At 35.9% G+C, this 12,993-nt stretch overlaps 2 protein-coding genes across 2 annotated transcripts in view; one reads left to right on the forward strand and one right to left on the reverse strand.

Moving 5' to 3' along the window:
• Nucleotides 1–12: 12 nt before the first annotated feature.
• LOC108373598 (mitogen-activated protein kinase kinase kinase 15-like) lies at nt 13–6,688 on the reverse strand (the record flags this gene model as incomplete). Its single annotated transcript, XM_017629510.1, is given in 8 exon segments — nt 13–203; nt 205–261; nt 335–676; nt 744–1,638; nt 1,712–1,804; nt 2,777–2,844; nt 5,736–5,930; nt 5,997–6,688. Coding segments are annotated over 8 exon segments (1,961 nt in total), but the record flags the coding sequence as incomplete, so codon positions are not given.
• Nucleotides 6,689–9,612: 2,924 nt separating this feature from the next.
• The window catches only part of Tsp96F (Tetraspanin 96F), a 24,260-nt gene continuing 20,879 nt past the window's right edge, over nt 9,613–12,993 (forward strand). The window contains exon 1 of the mRNA XM_017629511.1: nt 9,613–10,012. Coding sequence (XP_017485000.1) covers nt 9,947–10,012 — 66 coding nt within the window. The 5' untranslated portion in view covers nt 9,613–9,946. The remainder of the gene's footprint in view (nt 10,013–12,993) is intronic.

The raw sequence follows: 12,993 nt of genomic DNA on the forward strand, positions 1-12,993 counted from the left end.
ATGCAGAGTGACATTGTTATTAAAAAATAAAAATAAACAAATATTGGATATCTATTTACCTGCACAATATTGCGGTGACGTAGCTGGGAGTGTAATTTGATTTCTTCATGCAACGGTTGCACATCCTGTGAATTTCGCTCCGGCACTTCTTTTATGGCAATACGAACTTGCGTCTGTTTGTCGCGCGCTGCATAGACGGTGCCAGTAGGTGCCTTTGCCAAGGATGATTTTACGATTTTGATCATCATAGTCGTATTCGTACTGTAGTAAAAAGAAATACAAATTTTAACAAACGTTGAAAATACGAATCGAGTAACTTTGAAAAAATTCATACCTCAATTTGTCGCATTTCATCGACGTCCAAATTCACAAACACCTCCTGGTCCGATGCCATTTCCAATATTAACTCATAAAATTTTTGTCGACATTCCGTAGAGGGAAAATAAATTTGAAAATCGTCTGAATTGTGATGCACATATAGGTAGGCACAACGGTCGTCGCGCTTATACAAGCTCACAGACTTTATTTGCGAAGCAGTGAACACAAAATCATGTACTTTTTTGCAAGCGTTCTTCGAATGCGCCAAACAAATATTAATAATTTGTATAGATTTTTCATCAGCGTCCATATTAATGTTGACATAACTAGGCATATAGATTTTTTGTGGTTCTAGAATCTAAGTTTAAAAAATAATCAGTTAATTTATATTCTGTTTATGTATGTTTTAACCAAAGCAAACTTACGAGTATCGGCATGCGTACACTGGTGATCTCCTCTGTATTGGTCGCTACCATAAAAAAGTCCATCCAAAATTGAAAGATTTGCTCTTCCACAGAGTAAATGTGATCTTCGGGCTTCTTGCGAAATCGATGAATCAACAAAATATTGCCTATCGTTGACTTAAGATACCAATTAGGTGGCTTCAACTTGAACATACACTCTGCCGCTTGTATGGCTTTCGCATAATCCTCTGCGAGCACTGAAATTTCAAAGAAAGTCGCCACATCCCAATACTCAGTCAGTGACGACAAGCTGCCTTTTTTGCCAATCAAATTATTCAAGGTAATACCAATATTTTGCAACTCTTCTGTATTACTGAACTCCTTGCCATCAATTACGAGCAACGTAGCTAAATTAATGCCCGCATACTCATTAGGTTGCACTTCGAAACTTTGACGATACCATTTTATAGCATTTTTCAAACTATCTTTGTCCTCATAATCAGACTCCACAAATATATCCTTATAAATGCGACCACACAAACATAACATATCGGGAAACTCATTTTCCTTTTTCTCTAAAGCCTTCAACGATGAAGCAAGCGCCTTCTCACGATCACCCTTGCGGTTACGTCGATTTAACGCGAAGGCGTAGAGAAAACTCATATTTCCAGTCTCAACGTATTTTCTGGTGTTCGGTATATTTCGTAGATCGCTCACCAAACGCACCATCGCATCATAATCTTGCACGTCACGCAATGAACACATAAAACTATGCACCACCTCACCGGATAGCACATGTACATCATCCAAACGCTTACGCATTTCATGCAGTATCTTTTGTAACCTCGAGGCATTGGCCCCATAAGTTTCACGCGCTGAACGCAGGTCAGCTAAGAATTTTTCGCGCATATGAGCTCTGTAACAAGAGTGAAAACAGGTAATGGGATATCTATCTTAAAGGCAAAACTATTTGAGGTTAAATTACATACTTTGACTGAATTTCCACATCCTGCAGTAGACGCTTTAGGCGCGATAGTAGAGTGGGCATTTTCGTGTCTGCCGGCAGTTCTTTATTAAAATTGGTAAGATAGCAGGTGGAAGTCTCTTCGTTGCGTTTGTACGATAAAAATTGATAATTGGCACAGGAAAGCTGTAAAGAGTCGACAAGATAAATTATAGGTGAGATATGAGATAAGAAGACGGGTAAGAATTATATGTGGAGGATGAGTTAGCGTAAAGGAGATACTCTGAAAAAAAAATATCCGCCTTCGATGCGCCGAGGACTGCAAATGTACCGAAAGTATTCTATGCTGANCTGCAGTAGACGCTTTAGGCGCGATAGTAGAGTGGGCATTTTCGTGTCTGCCGGCAGTTCTTTATTAAAATTGGTAAGATAGCAGGTGGAAGTCTCTTCGTTGCGTTTGTACGATAAAAATTGATAATTGGCACAGGAAAGCTGTAAAGAGTCGACAAGATAAATTATAGGTGAGATATGAGATAAGAAGACGGGTAAGAATTATATGTGGAGGATGAGTTAGCGTAAAGGAGATACTCTGAAAAAAAAAAATAGCCGCCTTCGATGCGCCGAGGACTGCAAATGTACCGAAAGTGTTCTATGCTGGAATCCGGACATGTATCGATTGTCAAAGCACTTACAAAGGAAGTCGATGACTCTAAAACGGAAATGACTGCTCGCTATCGGATATGAAGAAAAATCCAAATAGAAAAACAGCAGCGCCAAATAATTTTTAATTCGAATGCGAATTTCAGTTACGTTACCCAATTAATAAAGCTAAGCAAACAAAAAGAAAACGGGTAAAGCAAAATAAAAAAAAAAACACAAAAACCGTAAATACACATAAACTTGTAAAAGTAAACAAATGCGGAGGAAGTAACAAAACAAAAATGCAAGCAAAACAAACACGGTATACCCACATGAACTGACGCACACACACATAAAAATATGCAAACAAAAACAATAACAACAAAAACCGCAATGCAACAGCAAAAGATATTTATAAAGCGNGTCTGCCGGCAGTTCTTTATTAAAATTGGTAAGATAGCAGGTGGAAGTCTCTTCGTTGCGTTTGTACGATAAAAATTGATAATTGGCACAGGAAAGCTGTAAAGAGTCGACAAGATAAATTATAGGTGAGATATGAGATAAGAAGACGGGTAAGAATTATATGTGGAGGATGAGTTAGCGTAAAGGAGATACTCTGAAAAAAAAAAATAGCCGCCTTCGATGCGCCGAGGACTGCAAATGTACCGAAAGTGTTCTATGCTGGAATCCGGACATGTATCGATTGTCAAAGCACTTACAAAGGAAGTCGATGACTCTAAAACGGAAATGACTGCTCGCTATCGGATATGAAGAAAAATCCAAATAGAAAAACAGCAGCGCCAAATAATTTTTAATTCGAATGCGAATTTCAGTTACGTTACCCAATTAATAAAGCTAAGCAAACAAAAAGAAAACGGGTAAAGCAAAATAAAAAAAAAAACACAAAAACCGTAAATACACATAAACTTGTAAAAGTAAACAAATGCGGAGGAAGTAACAAAACAAAAATGCAAGCAAAACAAACACGGTATACCCACATGAACTGACGCACACACACATAAAAATATGCAAACAAAAACAATAACAACAAAAACCGCAATGCAACAGCAANTTAAACTATGTTCACATATCAATATTATCTCAATCAAAGCTCGTTTTTTAATCACCCCGTTTACACAGGCAAATCTCAGATTATTAGCCGTCAAATTTGTTGTGCTTGTTATTCTCACATCTCAAGGAAAAGTTATGTTTCTTCTCTGTGCCACCGTGATCACGTTTGTATGCTATAATAAGCAATATAAATATATTTTAACTTAACATTTTATTACAAATGCCTTTACAAACCTCCTTTCGTTGCTAGCCTACATTTTTGTTTACTTTTACATTTGGCATTTCTCTNAATTTTTAATTCGAATGCGAATTTCAGTTACGTTACCCAATTAATAAAGCCAAGCAAACAAAAAGAAAACGGGTAAAGCAAAAGAAAAAAAAACACAAAAACCGTTAAGACACATAAACTTGTAAAAGTAAACAAATGCGGAGGAAGTAACAAAACAAAAATGCAAGCAAAACAAACACGGTATACCCACATGAACTGACGCACACACACATAAAAATATGCAAACAAAAACAATAACAACAAAAACCGCAATGCAACAGCAAAAGATATTTATAAAGCGCCTTAAACTATGTTCACATATCAATATTATCACAATCAAAGCTCGTTTTTTAATCACCCCGTTTACACAGGCAAATCTCAGATTATTAGCCGTCAAATTTGTTGTGCTTGTTATTCTCACATCTCAAGGAAAAGTTATGTTTCTTCTCTGTGCCACCGTGATCACGTTTGTATGCTATAATAAGCAATATAAATATATTTTAACTTAACATTTTATTACAAATGCCTTTACAAACCTCCTTTCGTTGCTAGCCTACATTTTTGTTTACTTTTACATTTGGCATTTCTCTTTTTTTTTGCAAAAACAATCGATAAAACTAGGATAGACACCGAAAAGTTATCGGTTTAATCTGAGATTATTTTATAATTACAGATTAACAAGGGACGAATTTTATATGGCTAATCTCTTGTTATAATTACAGATTAGGGTGTTAAGCTCGAAAATGAGGATAATCTACTTATATGTGAACCTAGTATAAGGCGTCTGTGTCGATTGATATGTATGTGCTGTTACAACCNAATATGCAAACAAAAACAATAACAACAAAAACCGCAATGCAACAGCAAAAAATATTTATAAAGCGCCTAAGGCGTCTGTGTCGATTGATATGTATGTGCTGTTACAACCACAACAACAACAACAACAACAATAAGAACATTAATATGTATAAATAAAAATGCGAGCAAATATAAATTATAGACTAGAATAAAACGTTGGCGATCGTGGCAGATATTGTAGGGGGTGGAGCGGGTGTATTTTAGGTCCAGTAGCAATAATAAAAGATAAAATTTACTGAAGCCAATTTAAATAGCAACAAAAACAATATTTGGTGTGCCTACACTAAATTCATATAACACACTCTTTTTTATTGCTGTTGTTTACTTAACGAACTGGTTGGCTACGCCAAATCCGTGGGCGTTCTGCTATTGCAGTAGGGAAGACGGCATAAAAGTATTGTATAACAATAAATAGCGAGGAATGTGCGCACTGTATTGTTCAACGCAGCGGCGGGCCGGAAGTGGATTACAGCGTGAAAGTTTCTATAAGTTACATAAAATTCGACTAGCAGCAATTATGTACATACATATGTACTCATAGCCAGCCAGTGGAGCCATAACTTTCCTGCAATTAGCAACGAATTGACTTTCCTACAGGTTCAGTGTTCTCCGCACACATAAGTACGNACTCATAGCCAGCCAGTGGAGCCATAACTTTCCTGCAATTAGCAACGAATCGACTTTCCTACAGGTTCAGTGTTCTCCGCACACATAAGTACCCACTAGAAGAGCCACACTCGAAGCAATGATTTGATAACGAGAGGAATGCAATAAAAATTATATATAAAAGGAATGTGTTTTATGCTGTCACTATTAATTAATCAAAAAAGATATCAAAGGTCCCACAGCAAGCAAGAAGCTTTGATTATTCTTTCGCTTTCAATTGAATTGAATTTGATTGGTGATGCGCGTAGGAGAATTTCATTTCAATGCACTGAAGTGTGGTTAAATTGAACAGATGCGACAAGGTGTTTTGCGGTTAGCCAATGCCGCGCAACTAAGCAAAACAAATTATCTTATCGCTAACAGTATTACTAGCAACAAAGAAATTTAAAGCGCAGCAAAGCTACTTATTTGCCGAAATTAGTATTGGCAGAATTATGTGTTAATTGATTGCAAAATGCTACAACATCTAAACTCCGCGCCTGAAATTCTACTAATTATGCTAATAAAATTTATCGAAATGCAGTTTCAGCGTTTACTACTCACACACCTTGAGGCACAATGTCTGCTTGGATTGTACATCATTATAGACGATAATGTTCCCTTTCATACCGAAGCTCTCGCGTACTCCCAGATGGTAGGACAGTGATCGCTGTTGCACCAGTATACTTAAATCAATTATCGCCACATCTGCATTGTAGAATGTTTCTAGCATGTTCGTTTCACCGAAATCGAGTTTGTCGAACTATAAAATGAAAGGTAAAATATGAAAAATGGGCATTCCTTAAATTCGTATAGTTTAATTATCCACCTGCACACGCTGAAAATTGGCACCGACCGATTGTATGGCCTGCTTCATTTCTTCCAAAGCGCACTTGCGATCCTCAAGATATTCGGTAATTTGTGTATCAATTACAACAGCTACATCCATTTTGCTAAATAATACACTTTTCAATTGGGAATTTGTAATAACTTTAGGGTTTAGCGCATCGCCTACGCAAGAATGTGTGCCTCGCCCTTCTACAACTCCCTTTTGTCTTAACCAGTACTTTTGCTAGCTCTTCACCTTGAAGATATGAACAGCATGCGCACTTCTTTCCGAGCTTGTCGTGGTTGGTGAAACAACTTCGCAGAACACGCCTAGCTAAAAAAAAAAGAATGCAGCAACCGCAGTTGAAGTGTAGCAGGTAGCAGCCTCCTACTCTGCCTCCTTTAGCAACAATAGTAATGGTGGCACTGCGCCATTGGAATTCGCGTGCTCTTTCAATTGGCGTTAGGGTTATAAATCATTTGCACTCTACTTGTTGTTTTACGCAAGCTTTTGTTACTTTTCTCTACTGTTAAATCGCAAGTAGCCACTTCACTAATATCTGGCTATATATTCCACTTTTTCACAGACAATCGACAATTCGGCAAATTGGCGGACACACACAAGAGAAAAAAAATAACGCTGTTGATCTCAAATTGGGATTTTTCTTGCTTCTAGCATGAATTTAAAATGTCAATTGGTTGTAGAGATTTCGGAAAAATATCGATGCATCGCAAATATCGCAAATATTTTCTACTCGATGCATAAACAGTCGATGTATCGATGCATACATGCATCGATTTTTTTTCAAAACTGACATCTGTAGTACATTGAACCGTCATTCCAGTTTTTTAATAGTACAAAAAACAGAAGTGACTTTGACACAAAAATTGAAATGGCTGCAAAAAGTTCGGTTAGAAACCTAATTCGCTCAGTTGCAATAATTTATCTCTAACTGTGTACAATTTAGCTATTAACATCTTTTGTTTGGAAATATTATCGGAAAAATCCTATGCAATCGATCATGATTCAATAATACAAGGTTAGATAATTATTGACAGCTGCGGTTTGAAAGGGGAGGAATAAAATCTCTNTGTAGTACATTGAACCGTCATTCCAGTTTTTTAATAGTACAAAAAACAGAAGTGACTTTGACACAAAAATTGAAATGGCTGCAAAAAGTTCGGTTAGAAACCTAATTCGCTCAGTTGCAATAATTTATCTCTAACTGTGTACAATTTTGCTAATAACATCTTTTGTTTGGAAATATTATCGGAAAAATCCTATGCAATCGATCATGATTCAATAATATTATTGAATCATGACAATCTATGTACAATTCGATGCATCGAATCAAAGAAAAACATGGATGTATTTTTGCCACTGGCATCCCTAATTGGCTNCCAAAGCTACACTGTTTCCATGTAAATGTGCAAAGAAGCAACACGGTGCCACTGCTAAGGGAGCGGTGCGAGAGAGACAACTGTCAGTTTATCGAACCTTGTATTATTGAATCATGACAATCTATGTACAATTCGATGCATCGAATCAAAGAAAAACATCGATGTATTTTTTCCACTGGCATCCCTAATTGGTTGTGTTCAGAGCGCAACTATTTAAGAGTTTATCCGTAAATGAAATTAAAACTAAACGATTTGTGGGTAGAAAACAACATTTTAATGGCTCAAATTTAACGCAAACTGAAATGTTTAAGATATTGGCGGCCGCTGTTGTGTAGTCGTAAACGGTGCGCGCTTCCACTCCTCAGACCCTCGCTTCCAGTCCTGGTCAAAGTAACATCGCAAAAAAAAAAATAAGAAAACGATTTTTTCTTAACAGCTGCCCCTTGGGCAGGAAATGGAAAATCTCCGAGTGTATTTCTGCCATGGAAAACAGCTTCTCATAAAAATGCAATCGCCGTTCGGAGGCGGCGTAAAACTGTAGGCCCCTCCTTTTTTTGTGACAACGTCAAGGCGCACGCCACAAAAAAGGAGGAGAAGTTCGGCCAAATACTAACGTATGTGTAAGCGCCGTTCTATTATTTTTATTATTGTAGAAATTATAACCCAAAGACTTTTTTGACATAGTGTCCAGAATTTTACTACATATTTGAGACAAATACAAATCTTTAAGTCGAGCATTGCGTTCCACAACTTTAAAATTTCCGATATTATAAGTTTAAGTATGGCAGCACAAACGGTTTTAACAGAGTTGCCAAAACCAATATTGTCGTCGGATCCAAATTGACAAGATTATAAAAGTGCAAGATCTTTAATTACAGACGACCAGACTTGCAGCATCCAATTAGATAAATTATTGGTAGGAAACGGATTTTATGGGAATTGCCTTTTTTTCTGCTAAAGAGACAGTGTATATTCGATTAAGAATGTTCACGATATAGTTATAGAAAACTTCAAATGCATCTTGTGGTTCAATGTTAATACAACTATAGAGATAAACGTCTTGCTGCCTATTTCGCTATTTTATTTAGGTCTTAAAAATCCGTTCCCTGATTATTGACATTGTAAATGTACGAACGGAAGGCTGGGAAGGTTAAAATTTTAATTTTTACACATTTTTCGATCCAAGTTATAAATCCAAATTTTTATTACACTTTCTGGAAGATTAGAAAGTAATATATATATATATAAATCTAAAGAATGATTTCTTTCAACTCTTTTAGTTCAATATGTTTTTTTATTTGTTTCGTTTATATTGCATTTTTACTTCAAAATAACCAGTAGCCAAGGGATCCCAAACATTTCGTACCTCTACCAAGTATTGGCAGCTCTGTTTATGCTTCGAGTGCCACGGTTGCCACTTGTTAAAAATATAACCAACCTGAATAAAAAACAACCACATTTGCTAGCCACTTATCTATTACAAAAAAAAAAAAAATCAACTATTTTGTTGAGTTTGAGGCAGGAAAAACAACATATTTTTCTTTTTATATGAGTTTGAAAAATTCATTTATTAACTTTTGGCATTCAGTATGCAATAACACTTTTTGTAAAGAAAAAATTTGCTAATTTCCTATTAAAAAAAAAAAACACCAAACCAGAGAAAAAACTACCAAACCACCAACAGTGGCAACCGTGTCGAGCGCATTCGCGTTGCACTCGTACTCAAAAAACGCCATTCGGAAAAAATGAGCAACGACCAAGTCAGTGTTGCCGTTTCGTCGCTAAAGGGGAAATTTGAAAAATTTTAAGCGCACATACCCATTGACCCGACATTTCGAAAATTTGGATTTTTTTACCCTTTTCCAAAATTATGTGTGACTTTTGCGTCTTTTCAGATTTTTTTAGGAAATTTAAACATAATGTTAAGTACGAAAAATGCATCACTTAAAACTTTTACAGGAAATGCAATTCTTCTCCTTGCAACAATTAGATTTACGTGTATTTTTGCAACCCTTTTTTGTGCAAAGCATGTCAAGCTATTTTCTTCTTAAATTCCACATATTTATTCTATTACTGGTAAAGAAAAGCAAAAATAATATGGATACCATTTTTTTCGCCAATGACCTCTTTTATGAGACTTCCGGAAAATTCTCACCGGCAACACTGGACCAAGTTGAGTGAATTTAATAGGAAAACAGAAACACAGAAGCGGATAGAGTAGCGTCGCAGCACAACCGATGGAAAACGCAGCGGAAACGGCAAATAGTTCGAAGTAGTGAAAAGTTGTGCAGTAGAAAATTTGCAAATTTCACTGAAAGTTAAATTAAAAAGTGTGAAAACGGTTAAAAACTCGAGGAAAAGTGCGATAGTAAATCGAGAAAAGATGCAAAGTATTATCTAATGGGCGAGTTCGTGAAATATTGTGGATTATAAGTGTGTACTGCATGTGAAAGTGAAGAATATCTACTAGTGTTCTACTGTTGTATTAACAAAAAAAGGTCAAAAGGAAGCAGTAGCAGCAACATTAAAAACCAAATATAAAACGCTAAAATGGGTTTGAACGGCTGCTGTTCGTGTGTAAAATACTTGATGGTGCTTATAAACATCCTATTTTGGGTATGTACAATGTGGAGGCAATTTAGGACGAGTGGGTGGTATAAAAATATATATTAATATACATTCATGCATACATACATATATAAATAAGTACATACATATGAATGTATCCTTATTGGGCGGTGGGTGTTCAGTCGGTTTATGAACATCCTATTAGTTGAATATGTAACGAAATCTCTGGGTGTACTATGTGTCGGATTCGGGTGATGCTCTCTGAAATATTCGTAAATCGCTAAACAGAGATTCATAGCGGAGATAAGTGTGCGGCATAACCTACATATATAAGGAATATAATTAAAAATATGTATGTATTTTGATACATACATATGTACACAGATGAAATGCATTCAAGAAATCTACTATCGAAGCACAAATCGCTAAAAATCCTATTGTCCTTTGTCGATGATTGCCAAATGTACTAAATTTATGTACATACATACATAAATATACATATGTATGAATGCGCATTAGGGTGGCCAAAAAAAAAATCGGAATTTGACTAGGACTGTTCTATACCGAAAAAAATTATACCCCTGTTTTTTTATTTTGATATCAAAAAATGAGGTTGCTCAAAGCGCTCAATATTGTCCATGCATTTTATGTAGGAGAAAAAGCATGTTTTTGTAGAAATGGTATGGAATTCTTGAAAACCATTAAGGCTGTTCAGGATGTTGTAGAAATGGTATTGGATTTGCAGTTGGAATTGCATTTGCAAATTTTTTGTTTGCTGCCATGACAACCGTGTGCATTTTACTGTTGTGCAATGCAATGAATACTCNATATAAGTAAAATACATAGAAAACTTTGAGCGCTTTGAGCGACCTATTTCAATATAAAAAAAAACAGCTGTAAAGTTGTTTTTCGATATAGAACAGTCCTAGGGGGTGAGAGCATTAAAATTCCGACTTTATTTTCTCACATGTATGTATTTTTGGACCGCCCTAACGTACTTACATATTTATTTACGTGCATATGTACAAGCGCAGCACATACATATTTATGTATGTATGTCCATATTAGTATAGTTTCGTTCGCAAATTTGTCGGTTTTTTGGTGGGATTTGTGTGACAGAAGCGATTACTGCCGGAAATAGTTGACCACTTTTATGTAGGATTATGAATAGCTGCCGTCAAATATATATATTATTTGTATGTACATATAAATAACTTGTAATGTATATACATATGTACATAAGTGACANTCTTTTTTACCCCATATAAGTAAAATACATAGAAAACTTTGAGCGCTTTGAGCGACCTATTTCAATATAAAAAAATAGCTGTAAAGTTGTTTTTCGATATAGAACAGTCCTAGGGGGTGAGAGCATTAAAATTCCGACTTTATTTTCTCACATGTATGTATTTTTGGACCGCCCTAACGTACTTACATATTTATTTACGTGCATATGTACAAGCGCAGCACATACATATTTATGTATGTATGTGCATATTAGTATAGTTTAGTTCGCAAATTTGTCGGTTTTTTGGTGGGATTTGTGTGACAGAAGCGATTACTGCCGGAAATAGTTGTCTACTTTTATGTTGGATTATGAATAGCTGCCGTCAAATATATATATTATTTGTATGTACATATAAATAACTTGTAATGTATATACATATGTACATAAGTGACACTAAATACTTGTTATATCCAAGTATCTCTTCGCAAGCAATTGTCTAGTAGCTAACAAATTTGGGCTCTCTGGTACCCTGTAAATATGTACATATGTATGTATATGTAGTATGTATATACATAATTTTGTATTTATGTAACTACATGCACAAATTTATTGCTGGCGCTATATTTTCCCACCTTTCTTTGGTATTTAAACGCCCTAGGCTGGAGTTGACTACAAACTAACGAGTAAGCGATGCAGCCGATGCACGTAACATACATTTGTATTTATGTTTGTATGGACATGTTACCTACGCACATGTGTGTATAAACTGACAGCACACAATGCAGTAAGCCCGCACAAAGTGTCATTGCTTCCGCTGCATCGTTGCATGGCTATGCGTGTACATACATACATACATATGCATAAACATAACTTCATGAATTAATAAATACATATATACATATGTAAGGACAGACGTAAATACGTAATACATAGTGCATACATATGCAACCGCCAAAATAACGAAAGCGACAGTTTTTCAAANCTATATCTCTTCGCAAGCAATTGTCTAGTAGCTAACAAAATTGGCCTCTCTGGTACCCTGTAAATATGTAGTATGTATATACATAATTTTGTATTTATGTAACTACATGCACAAATTTATTGCTGGCGCTATATTTTCCCACCTCTCTTTGGTATTTAAACGCGATGCAGCCGATGCACGCAACATACATATTTATGTTGGTATGGAGATGTACCTACGCACATGTGTGTATAAACTGACAGCACACAATGCAGTAAGCCCGCACAAAGTGTCATTGCTTCCGCTGCATCGTTGCATGGCTATGCGTGTACATACATACATACATATGCATAAACATAACTTCATGAATTAATAAATACATATATACATATGTAAGGACAGACGTAAATACGTAATAGCGCATACATACATATGTAACCGCCAAAATAACGTAACCGACATTTTTTCCAAGTGTTCTTTTTGATGCAGAAATACATCTAAATGCTCGAGGAATATTTCTGCATCAAAATTAAAATTTTCAAAAAAATGTCGCTTACGTTATTTTGGCGGTTAGGGCCGGATATATTAAAATGTACAAACTACAACCGTATGTACATATGTATGTGAGTATGTACATACATATGTACAAATGTAGGGTCATAACTTCGTAAACCGATGGGTACTGGTTTCTTGATAGTACGTTGAATGGGCGAGTTACATGCTCCCCGCGCCGGAGCCGAAGTTGTCGTTGCCATTGCTGTTGTTGCCATATCGGTCGCAACACTGTTGCCAACTTGGTGCTTTTCGCACTAAATTTATTGCTTTTCTGTATTTAAAACG

Source organism: Rhagoletis zephyria, unplaced genomic scaffold (genome assembly GCF_001687245.7).
Source record: "Rhagoletis zephyria isolate East Lansing unplaced genomic scaffold, Rhagoletis_zephyria_1.1 Rzeph_scaffold_06852, whole genome shotgun sequence".
Taxonomy (NCBI): domain Eukaryota; kingdom Metazoa; phylum Arthropoda; class Insecta; order Diptera; family Tephritidae; genus Rhagoletis; species Rhagoletis zephyria.